The sequence below is a fragment of the Entelurus aequoreus genome, linkage group LG02 (assembly GCF_033978785.1).
Source record: "Entelurus aequoreus isolate RoL-2023_Sb linkage group LG02, RoL_Eaeq_v1.1, whole genome shotgun sequence".
Classification (NCBI taxonomy): Eukaryota; Metazoa; Chordata; class Actinopteri; order Syngnathiformes; family Syngnathidae; genus Entelurus; species Entelurus aequoreus.
In genome coordinates this window covers 51,238,721-51,262,914 of record NC_084732.1, presented here as the reverse complement: position 1 = coordinate 51,262,914, position 24,194 = coordinate 51,238,721, and the positions used below count along the sequence as shown (strand labels likewise).

Below are 24,194 nucleotides of genomic sequence, written 5' to 3'. Positions count from 1 at the left end.
AGAAAAAAATCATATTAATCATATCGTATTGTTATTTATTCATTTGTTATTATTTCAATGTAGCGCCAATCCAAAACAAATGCATATTTTTTTTATTTTCACTTACTTTTCACATTTGCGTAACCTATGAGTTGTTTATTTGCAGCAAACTTCCAATAAAAAAATAAGTTCATTCATCCTGAGAAAACAATTGACATATAACCAGGCTTGCCCTAACTGCTTTTTTCCTTCACTTAATACGTGTACTATATTATACTTTTATCTGACTGTTATACGGCTCACAGAGCATGGACTTTTCTGAAACTTTCCTTGATTGTGTGTTTGCTCTTCTTTAGAAAATGTAAAGTGAATTTAATGTCAATGTAACAGCGTTGCAGTGTAGAACATCCTCTTATGTGGAGCTACTGTACATTTCTATATTACCTCCGCACTCTGAGAGGTTCCGAGCTCCAGCCACTTTGGCGACCTCCCTTCCTTCAGGTCCAGGGCAGACTTCACAGGTCATCTGTCCCTCTTCATCCTGATAGGTACCAGCTGGACACAGCACACACTTCCCCTGGTCGCCATCGTAGTAGGTGCCAACACTGCAACTCACTATTGGACAGGTGGGGGAGTGACATTGGTATTTATCATATCAGTGAAAAACCTGCAGTTGGACTCAATAAATAAAAGTTGCATTGTTTTGCCATGCTTGTGTTTATTCCGCATGTCTCTGGAAGGTGAGTGTTTTGTCTTGCGTGGACAGAAAAATACACTCTGCCGAGGTAAAAATAGCCCTGTAATGTGGCATGTTGGTGATTATATACCCAGGCTGGTGTATGAGTTGTCTCCTCACCAAACAAAAACAAAGCATTAGGAGACCCAAAGCTTAATGTTGTCTACACTTGTAATTAACGTCCATTTAAACGACAGATCAGTGAATGGCGTGTCATTAGGGCGCCCCGCCGCAAAAGCCATGAGAGGGGAAGCCAGACAACAAATAAACCCGGATGCCCCGCGGCCACACAAATCAAACAGGCCTGACAACACTGGAAATTTACACCATAAACAAAGCACTTCAAGTGTGTAACAAGAACATAAAATTCAAGCAAGCCAGACTTCATCAGCGGCAGTTGTATCTCCTTTGGAATCAAACAGGACTCCTAGCTAAACTAGCTTTGAATCATGCTGTAATTTGCAGCACATTTTACATGACAAAGAATGATGATTGTAGATGATTTAAAAGGAGAAATAGAAAAGCATTCTAAAAAGTGCAGACCTTTGCCAGGCCCTACCTGCCAAGAGTAAAAACAAGTCCTGAATCCAGACGGTTATCCAGATTAGCCCCAAAATGTAATCACCTGATTCTTATTCCATTTCTGACATTTCCTAAAAGTTTTATCAAAATGTACCCATGGCATTTTGAGCGATCTATAGTGGAATGAAAGAAACAAAGTGAAGCCTCTTGTCAGTCATCCACTAACTTTGTCTCTGATGAGAGTTCAGAAGTTAAAGCTAGTAATATAAACTTAAGGTAATGTAGTAAAAACATTCCTGATCAGCCTCAAAATGTAATGACTTGTTCCTCATCCCATTTTGGACATTTCCTATGAAAGTTAGATAAAAACCTGCCTATAACTTTTTGAGCTATTTATAGCGGAATGACTCTTGTCCATCGTCCACTCTCTTTCTCTGTGGGGGGAAGCGGGGCCACTAGCATGGACGCACGCACACGCACACAAACACACACAAATGTAGATGCTCGTAAGGTAACCTAGCAGAAATTATCTGTATCAGACCCAAACTAGAATCAGTTTTTGCTTATCCAATTTTAGACATTTCTTGAAAGTTTTAATGAAAATCCATCCATAATCTTTTGAGTTATTTTGCTAACAGACAAACCAATGGCAACAATTACACAACTTCCTGGCACAGGTAAATATTTAATCAGTGTCATGATCCAACTTTTAAGTTGTATGTGGGAAGAAGGAACCATTACTTTGTGTGGTAGAGCCTTTAAACCTTTTTTAAAAAACTGCTGCTTATCTTAACCCAACAAATGTCCCACCGATAGCACTGCATAGATAACTACTACTCAGCAGCAGCATCAATGAATACATAATATATTCGTACATCAGGAGTTGCCAACCTGACAATTGAGATCGACCTGTCGATCTTTGAGACTTCACTGAGGATCCCGAAAATATTAGGATAGTTCTCTGCTTTCTCGGAAGGCATTTTTCATTTTGTTGCACTTTGCCGGCTTTAATTTTCGACTTCAGTCGGTGAAAGCCTCAGCGAAAGTCTCAGTGTAGAACAATACCAAAATAAAGCATGAGCGTGGAGCTATTAAAAATACAAAGGCGAACAACGGACCTGCGAGGAAGGCAGGGAGACACTCGCATTTAAAGCTCTGCCTCTGATTGGTGATCCTGATCACCAATCATAAGCAGGTGAAAATAATCAGTTCCATCCATTGGCGTGCAGAAGCCCCCCTAAAATAATCTTAAGCCCCCCTAAATAATTTGGTGTAGTAACCAAAGGTAAACAATGAAGGGAGCGCAGAAACAGATAGGGAACATCAAACATAGAAAAACCACAACAAAGGCAAACGGGAAACGACCTGGTGAGGACGGTCATGATAGAAGTAAAAATAATGTTAAATGAAATGGAAAACAGGCTGAACAAAATGTGTGCTCGGCTGAACGATATATAGTAGGTAGGCTCGAAAGACAGCAAGAGGACATGAAATGCTTATCAAAAACACATTAAGGAAGTGAGAAAAACTATACAATCATTATCAACAATACATTATTATTTATGCTTATCATGCATGGATTAATAATGAAGTGTACTATTTAGATAACATTTTTAGACTAGTTTATTTATTCAATGTCAATGTGCTTGCTTTTTATTTTCTTATTGAGATTCAGTCATATTTTCCAACACTTTCCTTTGTTTCACACAGTAAGTGAGCCTTATATAAACATGCACAAGTTATGTACCATGAATTGATTTACATGGACCCCAACTTAAACAAGTTGAAAAACGTATCCGGTGTTACCATTTAGTGGTCAATTGTACGGAATATGTACTGTACTGTGCAATCTACTAATAAAAGTTTCAATCAATCAATCAATCAATGGTGTGAACGATAAATGAACAGTGAAGAAAACATCTTGCTACTAATTTTCTCACATCTTGAATTGTTCAAAAATAAGATATGTTATGTTCTTTAATGTAACTTGTTAAACATGTCTGAAACAAATGAATAATAACAAGTACATAACATAAACAATTATGGTGTCCATCTAAAGCCAACTCAGGTGTGTTTTCTGCAAAAACATTTTTTATTTTTGGCCAAAAGGAAATATAAAATGTTTTAAAATAATGTAAACAAACTACACATTTAATTGGTAATCTTTTCCAATTAATCTATGCTATTTATAACCTACTCTATTTATATCCTATTGTATTTATCATAATTATAATTAATTATTTACATTGTTTTGTACATACTATCATTCTTGTGGAACGTTTTGGGCTAAATCTGGGATCTCGAGTACTAAATTTCATGCCATCTCATGTGTGTGTTTGCTGGTATGACAGCAAAGTTCCTCAAATTAATCATAAATGAAACAAATGTTAAATCGCTAATTTTTTGTAAAATTATCAAGGTGTATTCATGTTTTTCCTTCACTAAAAATATGCATTACTCAACCTGTTCGTCACAAGTGCATTTTGTTTGACAGAAAAACAACAATAACTGCAAATAAAAATGCAACTATGTGGAACAGGTTTCCATTATGTTCAGGCCGTTACTCACATTGAAGATATAAGTTCCACCTAAACCACCAGTAATCGACGAGAGCAAACATTGACTAAGCTCCGCATACTTCCTGCATGATCCTACACATGAACACACCGAGTAAAGGTATGCATGTTTTCCCTCACATTAGCTAACAAGTGACGCAAGAAACCGTTACATATATCAGCGTACAACTGTAAGGGCCATCTAAAAGTGTACAAAAGTCCGGTGGCAAGCCGTTTAAACCCGGAGCAAAACTACCACCCAACGCATTCGTGTAGAAAGCGTTGAGACAAAAGAGCGGCAAGCTTCTCCCCACAGCTGCCTCTGACACCTCCTACTACTTGATGGAGCACGGCTGCTGGGCGTCGCCAAAATACTTTTAATGCCGCCTTTAAAAAAAAAAGAAAGCAAACAGAAGTAATTCAAAGAGAGTGTTTCTCTCTTATCTCTTAAAAAGCTTAATTAAAGGGACGTTGCTTTGGTTCCTCCCATTCAGAGATGTGCCTGTAATTAATTTAGGACTGACTGTCTTGATAGTCTTAAGAACTTGACTTGAGAGAATAAATCAATGAGCCGTTAAGCTCCACTGTGCTTCAGATGCAGACTGGAAGTGGAAGCTCACAAAGGAATTAATTCATTATGTGTGGCTCAGCAAATTGTCCAATTTTGCCGTTAAAGAAAAAAATATATATGTAATTCTCTGAAGAGCGGTTCAATTTTTGGGAGTACCATTGTTTACTCTGAAAGAGCATGAGGAGCCATCATCGCATTGTTCTGGAACAGCTTTTATTTGACAGAGGGAAGCAGTGAGAGAAGAGACAGAGTGAGAGGGAAAGAATGAAAAAACCTTGAAGCTTTTCAAATGCAAAGACCGTTTCTATAGAGTCCTCCAATTGATGGCCCCAAAGAGGTTTAAAAGACCTTTCACCTCTATTCAAGCCCTCAGTCTTTGCCTACTTGATGACATAGGAAAACACTCGGGTATCACAGTGGTAAGGAGCTGAACCCAATAAAAGGGGTCAGCTTTCTGAATCCCCCCATTCTGCTCGACCCAATCGCTGCTCGCGCCCATCAAGCCCTGGCCCAAACAGCTGATGCTAATTGATTCCCATGGTGTGGCTGAAGTCAATTCTCTTTAGCAGTTTAGTGGCTGGGGGTCATGCAAAGTGGCCCCAGCTGGGGGGCACTTTGGATGCAGAAAGAGGGGTGCGGGGGGCGACACAAAACACTCAAAGTGCCAGCTTGAATCAACAGTACTTCCTAAACGTCTTAAAACAAACATGGAAGAACTGCACCTCTTTTTTTTTAACACGCCAGTCATTCTAATGAAAAGTGATCATGACAAAAGCAGATTAAAAAGAGAGAGAGAACGGCGACTTGTGAATACAAATGAAGGCGAGTACGCCGCAGAGCCAGCAGAAAGGAAGTGAAAAGCACGTTTCTCCGAATGCACTGGAGGCTGCGTTGTGGAGCTCCTCTCGGCCCCAAACGGGCTTTTCAATGGAGTGGGCAAACTGAAAAGGATCAAACTGCAGAGCTAAGCCAGAGCGGGAAGGCGGGGGTGGAGGAGGGAAAAATATAGTTGCTTTAAAAGAGCTGGAGGTTAAGAATGCCTTTCAGTCAGCCCACCACCACTCACACCATACACCTCCTCTTTTCTCCCAGATGACATGTCTACACCCTGCCATGGCCAACACACTCTTCATGCAGTGTTAAGGCTATTACTGAAAGCTTAAGAAAACATAATTTAAAGGGTTGCAGCACTTCAATAAATATGTCAAGATAGCAAATAAATACAGCTTCTTGACCTACAGTATCTAATCATTTCAAGTTAGTGTTGGAAAAAAGTTAGAAGCCGCATGCCCTACTGTACAGTACAGTGATAAACCTCACTTTTCAGATGATTTAGTTTTCATCGGAAATTTTCACCAAAAGTTTGCCCTTGTTTTTGTTAAACGTCTCGCAACAGACAAATGTGATTAGTGATTGTCTGTGTCTTTGTGCTTTTTTTTATTGAGTACGACTTCAAAATAAGCAACCCTGGGGCTACAGAAAGTTGCATGGGGCAGCACTTTGATAAAGAAGGTGAATTTGGGAAGAATTTGTATCAAAGTGCAAAGGTGGCTTTCCCCTCACCTCCTCCTTTTGCACGTATTGCCATCTTCACCAACAGGAGTCTTCAATAAAGGCTTTACGTTCATCATTTACAAATACAGTAGCTCAACTTAAGAGTGCCCCCATTTAAGAGTGTTTTGAGATAAGAGATGTCTTTCGCCTTTTTGTTATCCTTTAAGTTGGAAGCAAAAACTTGACTTACAAGCAACCCCGTCATCAGGTGGTCTAGCAAATGCAACAGTGAACCGGCAAAATCCACCCAAAACATGGGTACTTGGGTAAAACAGAATCCATCCTGTTTGGGTCCCACATCAACCTTAAGAAAGTCAATGACTTCACCATAAAAGTGGGTGACATTGTTATCACCAGGAAAGATGAGGTCACCTACCTAGGTTCCATTCTAGAGGCTAACCTTTCCTGTGATAAAATGGCAACCAAGGTAATCAGAAAGGTTAACCAACGAGCGAGATTTCTCTACAGAATCTCCTCTCTGGTCAACAAAAGCACGTTGAGGATTCTGGCGGGAACTCTCGTTCAACCCTTTTTCGATTACGCATGCACCTCCTGGTACCCTAGCACCTCCAAAACCCTCAAATCTAAACTCGAAACATCTCAGAACAAGCTAGTCAGATTACTTCTAGACCTCCACCCCAGATCCCACCTCACTCCTACCCACTTCTCTAAAGTGGGCTGGCTCAGGGTGGAGGACAGAGTTAAACAACTTGCACTGAGCCTAGTCTATAAAATCCACTACACCTCCCTGATACCGAAGTACATGTCAAACTACTTCCTTAACGTAAATGACCGCCATAACCACAACACCAGGGGGAGCTCCACTAACCACGTTAAACCCAGATTCCGAACTAACAAAGGTCTTAACTCATTCTCTTTCTATGCCACATCAATGTGGAATGCGCTCCCAACAGGTATAAAAGAAAGGGCATCTCTATCCTCCTTCAAAACCGCAATAAAAGTTCACCTCCAGGCAGCTACAACCCTAAACTAACACCCTCCCCGGATTGCTAATAATCAAATGTAAACAATCAAATGCAGATACTTTTTCTTATGCCATTCTGATCTCTCTCTCTCTCTCTCTCTCTCTCTCTCTCTCTCTCTCTCTCTCTCTCTCTCTCTCTCTCCCTCTCCCTCTCTCCCTCTCTCTCTCTCTCTATGTCCACTACTTGCTGTCCATATCCTACCCCCCCGCCCCCTCCACACCCCTGATTGTAAATAATGTAAATAATTCAATGTGATTATCTTGTGTGATGACTGTATTATGATGATAGTATATATGATAGTATATATCTGTATCATGAATCAATTTAAGTGGACCCCGACTTAAACAAGTTGAAAAACTTATTCGGGTGTTACCATTTAGTGGTCAATTGTACGGAATATGTACTTCACTGTGCAACCTACTAATAAAAGTCTCAATCAATCAATCAATCAAAAACATTCGGTCTTACTCACTAGCATTAGCTAATACAGGGCTGCTCGAGGTTAAACTGGGGCCCGAAGCAGTATTTTATTTTGAGACCCTTATTACACATTTCTTTCACACTTCTGTATTTATGTGTAATGGTTATTATAATGTTTTAATCAAACCTACATTTAATTTGATGCCTGTTTTGTACTAAAATGAATTCATGCAAATTACATCGTTCGATCATGTATTTTTTTGGTGCAAAATAACTATTTAAAACATCATTAAAACATAAATGTATAAACTTTGATCGGGATTCAAAACCCAGTATCTCTGTCTTTCAAAACAAGGACTAATGCTGTGCGGGGGCCAAGTTGGAAACGTCCTCCTCGTGGCCATGGAATCCGAAAAGGAGACCAATTCCAACATTACGAACCAGACAACCAACATCTAGAATAAAGATCCAAGTGGTAAAAGGACAAACCCTCGGCCTCGATTGCAACGGCATTAAAATTAATGCAAAGAAAGACCTCACGATAGTGACCTTCAACATAGAAGGCTTCTGAAAGGAGAAAGCAAGCATCCTAGCTCAGCTAGAAGTGGACATAATTTGCCTGCAAGAAACCCACCAAGACCCTTGCCCACCTGCAACCCCTGGAATGCACCATACAGTGGACATTCCTAGCCAGACACATGGAAGCTCTATCTTCGTGAGAGACAAAGCACTTGTCAAAATGGAGGTCTTGCCCCTTGGAAACATGGAACTTCTGAAGATAGAGACATCACATCTTGATATAATCTCTGCATACAAACCTCCAAATAAACAGTTCAAATGGCCACAAAATTCTGATGTAACACCAAAAACCACACTAGTCCTGGGAGATTTTAACAGCTACAGTTCACTCTGGGGGTACAAACAAGAAGATCGAAGTGGAGAGGAATTCATTCTCTGGGCCTCAGCGAGTGACTTAACATTCTTCTATGACTCCAAGAGCAAACCATCCTCCTTGAATGGAAGGTGGAAAAGAGGATTTTACCTGGTTAAATAAAGGCTAATAATAATAATAATAATAAGAGGCTACAATCCAGACTTGGTGTTTACATTATCAGCAAAATCAAACCTTTTCAAAAGGACAGTACTAGATCACATCCCAAAATCCCAACACAGACCTATCCTAGTAGAATCTCAACCAGCGCTGAAACCAATGACTACTAAAGACCTACCAAGATTTAATTTACAGAAAGCAAATTGGCATAAATTTACCAATGAAATGGAGAACACAATAACCAGCAAACTAACTGGAGTTAAAGGCCTACTGAAATTATTTTTTTTTTATTTAAATGGGGATAGCAGATCCATTCTATGTGTCATAGAGATTCGGACCGAGAAAGTGACGATTACCCCATTAATTTGAGCGAGGATGAAAGATTCGTGGATGAGGAAAGTGAGAGTGAAGGACTACAGTGCAGTGCAGGACGTATCTTTTTTCGCTCTGACCGTAACTTAGGTACAAGGGTTCATTGGATTCCACACTTTCTCCTTTTTCTATTGTGGATCACGGATTTGTATTTTAAACTACCTCGGATACTATATCCTCTTGAAAATGAGAGTTGAGAACGCGAAATGGACATTCACAGTTACTTTTATCTCCATGACAATACATCGGCAAAGCTCTTTAGCTACTGAGCTAACGTGATAGCATCGGGCTCAAATGCAGATAGAAACAAAATAAATAAACCCCTGACTGGAAGGATAGACAGAAGATCAACAATACTATTAAACCATGGACATGTAAATACACGGTTAATAATTTCCAGCTTGGCGAAGCTTAACAATGCTGTTGCTAACGACGCCATTGAAGCTAACTTAGCTACGGGACGGCGGCGGCGGCGGGCGTTGTAGCTTTCGACGACACCCCGGCCGCCATCAGAGCCGGCAAGAAACATATATTTCCCCAAAGTTACGTACGTGACATGCACATAGCGACACACACGTACGGGCAAGCGATCAAATGTTTGGAAGCCAAAGCTGTACTCACGGTAGCGTGTCTGCTATCCATCTCAGCTGTAGTCCGCCGCTAATACACCGATCGCACCTAAAGCTTTCTTCTTTGCAGTCTCCATTGTTCATTAAACAAATTGCAAAAGATTCACCAACACAGATGTTCAGAATACTGTGGAATTTTGGGATGAAAACAGAGCGTTTTGTATTGGATTCAATGGGTCCGAATACTTCCGTACGCGCATACGTCATCATACATAGACATTTTCAACCGGAAGTGTGGCGGGAAATTTAAAATTGCACTTTATAAGTTAACCCCGGCCGTATTGGCATGTGTTGCAATGTTAAGATTTCATCATTGATATATAAACTATCAGACTGCGTGGTTGGTAGTAGTGGATTTCAGTAGGCCTTTAACGACTACAATGTATTAACTAAATTACTATAGAAGGCTGCTAAAAGACACATTCCGAAATGACGCCGTAAAAAATATATACCCGGATTAACTCATGAAACAAGTGCAATGTAAGAAGAATGCAGCAGATTATACAATGAAGATCCCTTCAATCAGGACACAATTGACCTTGGCAACTCGCTTCTCAGCCTCCTCAACAAAGAAAAACGCGCAAGATGGCAAGAATGCATCGAGAACACAAATATGACAAAGCTGCATGGAAAACCATATCAAAATTTAATTCAATGAATCAGCCCCCACAACACATCTCAGCAGTCACACCCAAACAAATAGCCCATCGATTGATTCTCAATGGCAAACCTCCTACGAACCGCACCAGAAAGACAACATATATGAGGAAAAAACTTCACCAAAGACTATAACAAGACAACAGAACTCAACTGGAACCTTTCACACTTACTAAAATAAAAAAATAAATTAAACAACTAAAATCAAACAAAGCAGCTGGAATAGATGGAATTCCAAATAAATTCCTAAAGTATCTTGGATCAAAAGCTCTCAGACGGTTGCAAGCTTTTTACCACAACTGTCTGACAACCTCAAACACCCCCAAAGACTGGCAAAGAACAAGGGCAATTACTCATCTAAAACCCAATAAAGACCCGACAAACCCCAAGAGCTACCGCATAATCTCCCTCCTCTGTACCACATACATAGACAGGGCCCTCACCTATAACGAACATTGAGTTTGAGTTTGAGTTTATTTCGAACATGCAAGCATACAACATGATACATCACAATTTCCAGTTTCTCTTTTCAACATGTTCGAAAAGGAGTAGGAAGAAGCAGAGCTTATTTAATCCTACCCCTTTTCTTTACATAACAGTTGCTAAAACTTTTTGTTCACTTCCTGTTCACAATTTATTCACAATAAACTCCGAAAGTAATCACAATAAAATAAATAAATAAATAATTGTAATAATTTAATAATAATAATTGGTGAAGTAAGTCATATTTCATATGATTACTTTAAGAATGAATGAATGGATGGATGAAATAAATTGAGAATGTTTGTCATGGTTCTTCTTCTTTGTACTTTGTAAACACTTTAAGTTTGAAGAGATTCTTGAAGTGGATCATATTAGTACATTGTTTGATTGCTTTGCTTAATCCATTCCATAATTTAATTCCACATACTGATACACTGAAGGTCTTAAGTGTTGTACGTGCATACAAATGTTTTAAATTACGTTTTTCTCTAAGATTATATTTCTCCTCTTTTTTTGAGAAGAATTGTTGTATATTCTTGGGTAGCAGGTTATAGTTTGCTTTGTGCATAATTTTAGCTGTTTGCGAATTCACTATGTCATGGAATTTCAGTATTTTTGATTCAATAAATAAAGGGTTTGTATGTTCTCTATATCCAACATTATGTATTATTCCAACTGATCTTTTTTGTAACACCGTTAGTGAATGAAGTGTACTTTTGTAGTTATTTCCCCATATTTCTACACAGTAGCTCAGATATGGTAACACTAGTGAGCAGTAGAGAATATGAAGTGATTTTTGGTCTAGAACATGTTTTGCTTTATTCATTATTGATGTGTTTCTCGCTACTTTATGTTGTATATTTTTTACATGAGATTTCCAGTTCAATTGATCATCAATCATTATACCTAGAAATTTAGTTTAATTTACTCTTTCAATTTCTACTCCATCTATTTGTATTTGTGTTTGACTTTCTCTTCTGCTGTTACCAAATAGCATATAACATATCAAAACCTTAAAAAAAAAAGTCTGTACAAGAAACACTATTCTAAAAAACCTGGCAAACTCGAAACGTGGGAGCAAACCCACAAACAATCAGGACTACCGCAGTTATTCTACAGCAGAGTACTGCGCACCTGTGTGGTGCCCAACCTCCCATGCACACAAAGTAGACGCAGAGCTGAACGAAGCATGCAGGATCATCACAGGATTCCTGCGCCCAACACCAATCAACAGCCTACATAGACTTGCGGGAATAGCACCCTCAGCAATATGCAGGGAGGCTTTAGCAAAAGCAGAAAAAAAGGATATACAAACGTTTTCATTTACAAGCCACAGACCAAATAGAAATATGCTTTGTTGTATGAACCTTGTCTTTGTGTACGCACATTTTATCCACCCATTGTGTGTCTGCAGAACATGGACCAGTCGGCAGAGCAGTGCTGTTGTTAGCTACTGTGCTAATTAATAGTTTGTGTGCTTGTTAATTGTTTTTAGTCCTTTTACAGCAATGGACAAGCATTGTGAGGTTTGAAACACTCGGGAAGTATCCACAGCAATATCGACACTGTCTCCCTCCTCCCCTTCTCCCTTTTTTTGGCTGAACACAAAGAAGATTACGCAACAAGGTAATGTTGATTTTATTTTTATATTCCTAATTATTGTAGCGACCTGGCAGTTAAAGTTAAGGAGTTTTGTGATTTCAAATTCTGAGTGCACCACAGGGCTAGTGACAGAGTATGCGCGCATCAGCTCGTTGTTGATTTGGCTTTATTATTAAATAGAAAGTTGATGCATCACTTCCTTGTTGTATTTGTTTAATATACAGTATTGTATAATGCTTTATTCTGTGTTCAAAGTGTCCAAACCTTTACTAAAATTTGGACTTTCTTTATACCTATCTTTTTAATTGTGATGAGACCAGACTTTTGGAGAAAAATATGCCAGAGGGGACCTTTATTACAGTGAAGGAGAATGGGGTGGGGGGGTGGGGGGTGGGGGGTGATGCTATGCTTGCTAACCACTCCTAGACCGTTCAACAAATGCCACAAATATTCAAGGACACAAAGTAAAATAATTTACCTTTTTTGTTTTTTATTGTAGCAACATGTTTGGTAACATTTTAAAGTGCACCAAAGGGACTTTTGTGTGTGTGTGTGTGTGTGTGTGTGTGTGTGTGTGTGTGTGTGTGTGTGTGTGTGTGTGTGTGTGTTTGTGTGTGAGAGCGTGTGTGTGTGTGTGTGTGTGTGTGTGTGTGTGTGTGTGTGTGGACGCATTGACAGTTAAGCCGGCTGTTGTTATTGTTGTGTTTGGATTAAAAAGAGATTGTTGAGCCATTAACCGTTTGGTATGGTATTTTCATGCATATACAGTATACATACACTTTCTAGTGTCTTCAAAGTGTGCATTTTTAATATAAAATAGGGACTTTTGCTAGAACCAATTATTCATGTTTACATTTTTACTTATGGGGAAATCTGTTTCACAATTCGAAAGTTTCGGTTGGCGAACCATGTTCAAGAACCAATTAAGTTCGTAGCTCACAGTTCGTAAATCGAGGTTCAACTGTATTTAAAAAACCCACTACAGTTGTTAGAAGTACATTACATTGTATAATTCTTATTTAAAAGTTAGTTTTTATTACCAAAAAGCATGTTACTTGTTAAAATTATGCCATTTTGGAGAGGAACAAAGCATCAATTAAATTGATTTAAAATAATTTCAAGGGTTTTCAGTTGATCGCTCTGTCACAAAACCAATTAAGGCCGTAATTGGTCTGTATTTGCTGTATTTCATGATTCTGAATGTAAAATTATAGCTTATCTAAAAAAAAAAGTGTTTTGTGTTAATAATTTAGGGTGTCTGGGACAGATTTCTTGTATTTACGTTATTTCTTATGGGAAAAATTGATTTGGTTTTCTAAGGATTTGGTCTTTGTCTGACCTTTTGGAATGGATTACTACTGTAACAAAAAACCGAGGTACCACTGCATATAACAACACCAAAAATGACAGCCTTGTAAAAATATATCACCAGCTCTCCGTGTAAACTGAAAGAAACCTCTTGTAGAAAGGATTTATTGTGGGGAAGTATCAATGTGTTGAGAAGTGGAAGAGGAAGAACATGGACAGAAAAGTGATGTCAGTTTACAGCTGGGCTTTTTAACTGACAGCGATCAGTCTGCAAATGTAGTTCAAACCTAGGTGTAACAAAACATTTTTGCAGCAGATTGCTAAAAACACAAAAGTGTTGTTTTTATAAATTACATAGAGTAATGTAGGTAGTTTGATAAGTTCTTATTTGTGACAATGAATGTATTCATGATTATGTTTTAGAGGTAAAGTACAAAGCTATAGCACAGCCGTACATTGAAAATATATACAAAATAATAATATTGTAGGGAGAAGGCTGGGTCCCAACACCCACAACCAATTTAGTCTAATAGCCCGTCTCTATAATATCAATAGGAATGCTGCAATATGACCAGCAATAATATTTGTATAATAATGTGTCCAAACTGGAACCACTTTTCTTACCACAAAGCATAATGGTCACTAATTGAGCATCATTTTAATGACAGTATTTCACCCAATAGTTTATTTACTCAACTGCACAGCTGAGTTGCCACTTATTTAAGTGAAGGTGGTAGAAAATGCATGATGTTTATATGTAATTTTATATTTGCAGACAGTTCAGTTCAGTTCAGTTTCAGTTGATTTTGAACATGCATACGATACAATGTAATGCATTACATATTTCCAGTTGTTTCATTACTGCATGTCCGAAAAGGAGTAGGAAGAAGCTGAGTTTATTTAATCCTACCCCTTTTCATACCATAGCAATGTTATCCCATTTTCTTGTAACAGAACAGTGAATAAATAAATAAATAATATACCATAGTAAGTAAACAAATATTAAATACATAAATAATCTTAATCTAAAAAAAAACACTAAAAAAAACAGAAAACAAAACAACAACTAAAATAAATGTAAAAAATGGTTGAAGATGTTCATCATAATTATTGTTCTGTGTACTTTGTGAACACTTGTTTGAACAGTCTCTTAAACTGGATCATATTGATGCTTTGTTTGATTTATTTGGTTAATCCATTCCATAATTTAATTCCACATACCAATATACTAAAGGTTCTAAGTGTTGTACGAGCATATAAATGTTTTATATTAGATTTTCCTCTAAGGTTATATTTCTCCTCTTTTGTTGAGAAAATTTGTTGTATATTCTTGGTTAGCAGGTTATAGTTTGCTTTGTACATCATTTTAGATGTTTGCAAATGCACCAAATCGTTGAATTTCAATAATTGTGATTCAATAAATAAAGGGTTTGTATGTTCTCTATATCCAACATTATGTATTATTCTAATTGATCTTTTTTATAACACCAATAGTGAATGAAACGCACATTTGTAGTTATTTCCCCATATTTCTACACAATAACTCAGATATGGTAACACTAGTGAGCAGTAGAGAATATGGAGTAATTTTTGGTCTAGAACATCTTTTTTTATGTTGTACATTCTTTACATGAGATTTCCAGTTCATTTTATCGTCTATTATTACACGCAAAAATTTGTTTTCTTTTACCCTTTCAATATCTACTCTGTCTATTTGTATTTGTGTTTGACTTTCCCTTCTACTGTTACCAAATAACATTATTTTAGTCTTACTGAGATTCAAAGATAATCTGTTTTTGTTAAACATCTTTTTAATTTGTTAATTTCTTCTGTTATTTGTAATAGCTTTTCTGTGTTCTCTCCTGAACAAAATACAGTTGTATCATCTGCAAATAATACTAACTTTAATTCCTTTGTAACTTTACAAATGTTGTTTATATAAAGATTGAACAATTTTGGTCCAAGTATTGATCCCTGAGGTACACCACAAAATATTTTCAGCTCTGTAGACGTATGTTTGCCTATCTTCACGTATTGCTTCCTGTTGGTTAAGTAGCTTCTAACCTAGTTCAAGAACAACCCTATGATTCCATACCTTTCTAATTTGTTTATTAAGATTTTATGATTGATTGTGTCAAGTGCTTTTGTGGGCAGCACGGTGGAAGAGGGGTTAGTGCATCTGCCTCACAATACGAAGGTCCTGAGTAGTCTTGGGTTCAATCCCGGGCTTGGGATCTTTCTGTGTGGAGTTTGCATGTTCTCCCCGTGACTGCGTGGGTTCCCTCCGGGTACTCCGGCTTCCTCCCACCTCCAAAGACATGCACCTGGGGATAGGTTGATTGGCAACACTAAATTGGCCCTAGTGTGTGAATGTGAGTGTGGATGTTGTCTGTCTATCTGTGTTGGCCCTGTGATGAGGTGGCGACTTGTCCAGGGTGTACCCCGCCTTCCGCCCGATTGTAGCTGAGATAGGCTCCAGCGCCCCCCGCGACTCCGAAGGGAATAAGCGGTAGAAAATGGATGGATGGAAGTGCTTTTGTTAAATCCATAAACAATGCAGCAGCACATTTTTTACTATCTATTGCATTTGTGATCTCTTCCGTTATTTCGACTAATGTCATTGATGTTGAGATGTTGGCTCTGTATCCGTATTGGTTGTCTGCATGTGAGTGTTTCGATTTTTTAATGAATTTGTAAAATCTGTTGTTAAACCGTTTTTCAATAATTTTAGAAAATTGTGGAACTAGAGAAACAGGTCTGTAGTTTGTAAACTGGTGTTTGTCACCAGTCTTATACATCGGTACGACGTTTGCTATTTTCATTTTATCTGAGAATTTGCCTGTTTGAAATGATAGGTTGCTGATATGTTAAAAGTTCTGATATCCCTTCAATAACCTTTTTTATTGTTTCCATATCAATTTCATTGCAATCAGTTGAGGTCTTGGATTTACCCTTTTTCACAATTTTGATTATCTCCTCTTTTGTCACTCCTAGGAACATAGAGTTGGGGTTTCTATCTATGGTGTCATTCAAGTCCTCTACTGATTCGGGATAAGGAATCTTTTCCTCCAGATTTGGTCCAATATTCACAAAGTACTTATTGAAGCTTTCAACTACTTCATTTATATTGTCATTGTCATTAGCTACAAAGTATTTAGGATAAGAATTTTTAGCACCATTTTTAATAATGCTATTTAGGATGCCCTAAATGTTGCTCTCATATTGATTTTGTTCTGGTCCAATAATTGATTGTAATATTATTTCCTCTGTGTTTGTAGTTTGCCAGTTAGCTTGTTCTTATACGTTTTGTACTTGTTTTCTGCTTCTGCAGATCTTTGGGTTATACATATTCTATATAATTCATTCTTCTTTTTGCAAGCATTTTTCAGTCCTATTGTCATCCATGGTTGATTATTTTTATTTTGCCTCTTACTAAGTTGTTTCAATGGACTGTGTTTGTCATCATCTTGAAGGTAGTAAAAAAAATACCATATGCCTCATCTACATCATTTTCACTGTAGACATTGTCCCAACTTTGATTTTTCAGATCATTTTTGAAAGCTGTCATACTTTGTTCTGTACATATTATTCAAAAAGTATTTTTGTCATCAATGTACCTCTCCTTGTAGTTTCCTGCGTAGATTATTAAAACTGGCAGATGATCGCTGAGGTCGGATATTAGCAGGCCACTTGTGGTATTGTTATCAAAATCCATCCATCCATCCATTTTCTACCGCTTGTCCCAAAATCATTAGTAAAAATATTATCAATAAGTGTGGCGCTGTGTCCTGAGATTCTGCTTGGCCTTGTGATTTTAAGATATAAACTCAGGCTCCATTGTGTCAAAGTCATCTATGGGCTTTTGTTTGTTAGGGTTCAAGAGGTCAATGTTGAAGTCTCCACATAAGAAGGTTATTTTTTGACTGATTTCAGTAAAAGTTGCCTTAACCCAGTTCTCAAATGTATCAATGTTTGACTTCGGTGATAGGCTCCAGCACCCCCGCGACCCCGAACGGGACAAGCGGTAGAAAATGGATGGATAGATGCATCTATAAATACAACTGATCAGTACGTTTTTGCTTTTTACATGACATATTTCAATGGTTATACATTCTAACATATTATCAATAGCTAGTGACATATTTTTTACCACTTTGTAGTTTAGGTTCTTCATCACGTACAGAGCTAATCCCCCTCCGTTCTTCTTGATTCCCGGACGCAGCCACCACTGCTCATACTTGCCTACCTTGAGACCTCCAAATTCGGGAGATTTTTTGGGGGGGGTTTTGAGGTGGGTGGGGTCGGGGTGGGCGGGCTTAAGGGGCGGGGTTAAGGGGGGAGGAGTATATTTATAGCTAGAATTCACAGAAATTCAAGTATTTCTTATAAAATAAAACAAATACATGACTTTCAGTGAATTCTAGCTACATATATATATATATATATATATATATATATATATATATATATATATATATATATATATATATATATATATAATGCATATATATATATATATGTATTTTATTATATATATATATATATATATATATATATATATATATATATATATATATATATATATATATATATATATATATATATATATATATAAATGCATATATATATATATATATATATATATATATATATATATATATATATATATATATATATATATATATATATATATATATATATATATATATATATATATAAATAAAATAAATACTTGAATTTCAGTGTTCATTTATTTACACATATACACACATAACACTCCTCTCTACTCATTGTTGTATTTGAAAGTGCAATGCTTTGCAGCCAGTAGCACAGCCTTTGAAGGAGCGTAGGTATGGGCAGTGTAATATTCTGGGTTGGAGTCAATAACCAGGCGAGGCGATGACGTTACGTCTCTTTACTTCATGCTTCAGAACCGACTCCCACACTTGCCCATGACAAATTTGTGCTTTGTTTTGAAGATGTGATATTTGGATTTACACTATATGAAAAAAATTTGAAAATGAATTTTACTTTAGCAACCTCATTATACTATTGGCTAAGTTTTATATTCATAAATGTAAGTTTCTCAATACCCGACCTGTTTTTTGTGCCTTTAAAAAAGATTTAGAACTCTACATTAAAGCACTCTCTACCTCTAACAACCAAAAAGCTGTGAAAACAATGATGCTGTACTCCTAATTTGGATTATTTACGGAACTTGTGTGATCCTATGGCTTTACATTTTGGGCTGTCCTCACTCAGGTCTGCACGGACCTGGAGGGGGCGTGCCTTAAGTCCGGCTGGAAATCGGGAGAAATTCGGGAGAATGGTTGTCCCGGGAGATTTTCGGGAGAGGCACTGAAATTCGGGAGTCTCCCGGATAATTCGGGAGGGTTGGCAAGTATGCCGCTGCTGCTCACTGCTCCCCTCACCTCCCAGGGGGTGGAACAAGGGGATGGGTCAAATGTAGAGGACACATTTCACCACACCTAGTGTGTGTGTGACAATCATTGGTACTTTAACTTTAACTTTTTTGATTATGTTGATATCATTTAGTTCAAAATCCATTCCTTTTTTAGCATCCATCCATGTTTCTGAGATAGCGATAACTTTGAAGGGTTTGTTGAATTGTTCCAAAAAATGCTTGTACAGTAGATACCTTTATCAGAGGAAAATTGCTACTTTCATCTGGAATGGAATGTCATTGCCATCATATCAGCATTGTATTCAAGTTCACACCAAATTATTAAACCCCCATTGTATTTATAAACCAAATTTACAGGGTAGTAACCATCCATCCATCCATTTTCTACCGCGTGTCCCTTTAGGAGTTGCAGAGCTGTTGGAGTCTTGTACAAGTCGCCACTTCACCACAGGGCCAACACAGATAGACAGAGAACATTCACACTCACATTCACACACTAGGGCTTATTTAGTGTTGCCAATCAGTCTATGCTCAGGTGCATGTCTTTGAACCATTTGTAATATTTAGTTGTGTTGAGCTGTTGGATTGTTCTTGTTTTGCTGGTTTATTGCATACTACAGCAAGGTTAAGTAAATGAGCAAAAACAAATTACAGTTGGGGGTTGAATCATTTTGAATGCAATTCTATGTGTCAACACTTTTCAAGTTTGCACATGCTGCACGGCTGTGAGTTCATGCTTAAGTGTGTTTATTTTGCTTTTCTTCTTCTTCTCTGCACGTAACAGTGCACTAGTCCTTAATCAGCTCGAGTATGTGCAGGTGTATTATCTGTTTTTGCTGGTACCTTGGAGATGTTTGAATCAAAGCAGCAACAGATATATTTTTTCTTCATTATTTCAGTTGCTCTGATGATTTTCTTATGTGTAGGTCATTTCAGGTTGTGGTACTAACAGGTGTAATATGTTATTGATCATGATGAAAGTGTGTATTTGTGATAGCAAATATCAAACATTGCTTGTCAAACATATTGAGTATTCCAACCAATCAGATTGCGGGGAATTCTAAAAATCAGTAGGATTGTCCTATATTCAGTTCTTAGGTGTTCATGGGGCACTTGTAATGCGGAAATATGACATCCGGAGAGATTGGAAGGAGCACAACTCCTCATTTCCATAACTGAAGAACTACGAGAAATCTCTTTGATACATCAAAGCTTGTGGGAGACCACATTTTACCTAAATGTGAAGAAGATCAACAGTTTATAGGTTAAATTAGTAATTGAATGCAAAATTAACTTTCTTGAAATAGTTAGGGCCGACTTGTCCAGGGTGTACCCCGCCTTCCGCCCGAATGCAGCTGGGATAGGCTCCAGCAGCCCTGCTACCCCGAGATTGACAAGCGGTAGAAAATGGATGGATGGATGGAAATAGTTAAAGCATTACATCCATAAATACAAAGCATTCGACAATTTATCTTGCTGTTTACAAGAAAGTGAAGTGAAGTGAAGTGAATTATATTTATACAGCGCTTTTTCTCTAGTGACTCAAAGCGCTTTACATCGTGAAACCCAATATCTAAGTTACATTTAAACCAGTGTGGGTGGCACTGTGAGCAGGTGGGTAAAGTGTCTTGCCCAAGGACACAACGGCAGTGACCAGGATGGCGGAAGCGGGGATCGAACCTGGAACCCTCAAGTTGCTGGCACGGCCACTCTGCCAACCGAGCTATACCGCCCCAGTAAAATTTACAGTTCTTCTCAAATAGCGGGTTAGGCCCCGGGGAACATTTATTAGTATCATGCTTCAAACCCAACTTTGAAAAGCTGTTGACTACAAAATGTGCTCATTGTAGCCATTAATCTTGACTTCTTCATTTTGATAAAAACAAAAACAAAACAGCACAACTTGGTTTTTTTATACATTGTGCTTTTGAGTTAATGTTGCCGATAAATTTTAATGTATTATTACTTATTGAGTTTATTTAGTTGTATTTTTCAGTATCAAATGGTTTAAATCGGTCAAAAAAATTTAAATGAGGATTTTTTAAATTTCCGGCAAATTAATGCACTTCTTTTCTGTGACAGACTAAAAAAATGTTAATAAAGCTATTCTTTGTTGTAAGTTGATCTATATTTCTTTCTTTTTCCCTTTTTGTTTTCTTGAATGTTAATGACGATTCAGTATTATGCGGAGGTGTACTTATAACTTGGAAAAAATTATACCTATTATAGTCACGGGGTTGTAACAGAATATAATTGAGAATCACTGATCTAGTAGTGGGCAGCACGATGGCCTCACAATACGAAGGTACTGGGTTTGATCCTGGGCTCGGGATCTTTCTGTGTGAAGTTTGCATGTTCTCCTCGTGACTGTATGGGTTCCCTAAGGGTACTCAGGCTTCCTCCCACCTCCAAAGACATGCACCTGGGGATAGGTTGATTGGTAACACTAAATTGACCCTTGTGTGTGAATGTGAGTGTGAATGTTGTCTGTCTATCTGTGTTGGCCCTGTGATGAGGTGGCGACTTGTCCAGGCTGTTCCGCCCGAATGCAGCTGAGATAGCCTCCAGCACCCTCCGCGACCCCAAAAGGGACAAGCGGTAGAAAATGGATGGATGGATGGATGATATAGTAGTTGTTTTGATTGTTGACTACACGTACACCTAATGAAGAAACATATCACTTTCTCATGAATGTGAAACAAAAAGAGGTAGCATAATGTACTACTGTAGTTGTGTGCTTTGACATTGACACGTAGGCCTACAGTGCATCCGGAAAGTGGACACAGCGCTTAACTTTTTCTACATTTTGTTAATTTACAGACTTCCAAAATGGAGTTGATTAAATTTTGTCCTCAAAATTCTACACACAATACCCCATAACGATGTGAAAATGCTGTTTTAGAGCTTTTTGAAAAGTATTACCAATAAAAACTAATAAATCTAATGTGCATAAGTATTTACAGCCTTTGCTCAATATTTTGTTGATGCACCTTTGACAGCAATTACAGCCTCAAGTCTTTTTGAATAAGATGCTACAAGTTTGGCACACCTATCTTTGGGCAGTTTCGCCCATTACTCTTTGCAGCACGTCTCAAGCTACATCAGGTTGGATGGGAAGCGTCGGTGCACAGTCATTTTCAGATCTATCCAGAGATGTTCAATGGGACTCAATTCTAGGCTCTGGCTGGGCCACTCATGGACATTCACTTAGTTACCCTGAAGCCATTCCTTTGATATCGTGACTGTGTGCTTAGGGTTATTGTTCTGCTAAAAGATGAACCGTCGCTTCAGTCTGAGTTCAAGAGTGCTTTGGAGCAGGTTTTCATCCAGGATGTCTCTGTACATCGCTGCATTCATCTTTCCCTCTATCCTGAATAGTCTCCCAGTTCCTGCTGCTGAAAAACATCCGCACAGCATGATGCTGCCACCACCATGCTTCACTGTAGGGATGGTATTGGCCTGGTGATGAGCAGTGCCTGGTTTCCTCCAAACACGACGCCTTGCATTCACACCAAATAATTAAATCTTTGTCTCATCAGACCAGATCATTTTGTTTCTAATGATCTGAGAGTCTTTCAGGTGCATTTTGGCAAACTTTTATAAAGCAATGGCCACTATGCCATACAGGCTTGTTTGGTGGATTGCTGCAGAGATGGTTGTCTTTCTGTAAGGTTCTCCTTTCTCCACAGAAATATGCTCTATCGGGTTCTTAGTCACCTCCCTGACTAGTGCCACAAGGTTCCACACGTCTTCCATTTACAGATGATGGAGGCCACTGTGTTCATCGGACCTTCAAGACAGCAGATATTTGTCTGCACCTTTTCCCAGATTTGTGCTTTGAGACCTTTCTCAGAGGTCAACAGACAATTCCTTCAACTTCATTCTTGGTTTGTGCTCTACCATGCACTGTTAAGTGTGGGCACTTATACTGTATATAGACAGGTGTGTGCATTTCCAAATCATGTCCAACCAACTAAATTTGCCACAAGTGCACTCCAATTAAGCTGTGAATTAAGCATCTCAAGGATGATCAGTTGAAACAGGATATCCCTGAGCTCTTTTTTGAGAATCATGGCAAAGGCTGTGAATATATATGTACATGTGATTTTTTTTTTTAAAATACATTTGCAAACATTTCTGAAAAAAAAGAAAGAAAAAAAAACGTACTCACATTGTTTATTTGGGGTATTTTTGAGGTAAAAAATTAATGTATTCCATTTTGGAAAAAGGCTGTAACAGAAAATTGTGGAATAAGTGAAGTGCTGTGAATACTTTCCAGAAGCACTGTATGTATGTAGCTACAGGCCTACTGAAGAAATGTGTGTTTGTTTTTTTAATGAATGGCAAAGAGGTCAAATGTTTTTACGTAACTTCTGTCCTTTAATGTGGCCATCAATTAGTGTGATTAGAGTTATTAACAATGATAGCATCAGGAATCTTTTATCTTTTCCTAGGAAAATTGAATGTGTCGTCTTAGTCTGTATAGTGGCAAATTGTTCTGCACTTCACATCAACACGCACATCAAAATTTCTGCCTTCCAAACTACTTTGGTAAAGTAGTTTATCCCTCTCCTAAGTGATCGCTGTTACAGATTTCCAGCATCAGGAAGAAAATGTATGCACATTTTGTCTGAAATTTGAGCGAGTGATTGCTGATCGTCCACCATCTTTGACAAAAGCTTGTGGGTCATGACAACAGCAATGTCAGAAGCGTCCATTGATTTGTGGACTCTACTGTTGAGTGTGTCAAGTGCTTACATTGCAAGAAAAACAAGAAAGGGACTAAAGAGTTGGAAGATTACGAAAGTGAGTTAAGGAATACCCAAATATTTTAAACTCCTAACTGGTCTGTGGAAAAAGGATGCCTGGTCCCCCGAGAGTTATCTTCATTTAACTTGATAGAAAAACTGATAAAACCAAAAAAAAAAGAAAAAGAAACTCACCACACCTCCTGCCCGCCAGCACCTGTCCTGCTGCGCAGCGTCCTGGCGTTTCTGCAGGCTGAGCAAGATTCTTTGCCAGCTCATAGTCGGAGCCTGCAAAGTGGAGGTGGAACTGTTCCCGGTTGATGGACTTCCTCAGCGTGCGGATGGTCTTCCTCAGCCTCTTCTCGGAGCGACGACGCACACAGTTCAGGTCGCAGCTCTCTGCTGAGAGAAGAACTAGATACCACAACTGTCTCCAGGAAGGGGAGGAAAGATGTCACCTTTGTGTGTGGAGAAATAAATGTGCACTCATGCCTTGTAAAGATAGACGTGCATGTAGACAAACACTCTTAAGACCATGAAACATTGAAACCCGGCGCCCAACACCATCACAGCACAGTCAAAACAGGAGATACTTT

The 24,194-nt window shown here is 38.2% G+C and overlaps 1 protein-coding gene across 5 annotated transcripts in view; it reads right to left on the bottom strand.

Moving 5' to 3' along the window:
- Positions 1-24,194, bottom strand: part of scube2 (signal peptide, CUB domain, EGF-like 2) — a 55,005-nt gene that overhangs the window by 11,210 nt on the left and 19,601 nt on the right. For 3 of the 5 annotated variants that reach the window (XM_062028775.1, XM_062028783.1, XM_062028800.1), the window contains 2 exons: positions 23,794-24,000; positions 424-594 (listed from right to left, as the gene is read on the bottom strand). In XM_062028775.1, the coding sequence (XP_061884759.1) occupies positions 424-594; positions 23,794-24,000 (378 nt within the window). The remainder of the gene's footprint in view (positions 1-423; positions 595-23,793; positions 24,001-24,194) is intronic. The other 2 variants (XM_062028792.1, XM_062028808.1) reach the window with 1 other exon arrangement.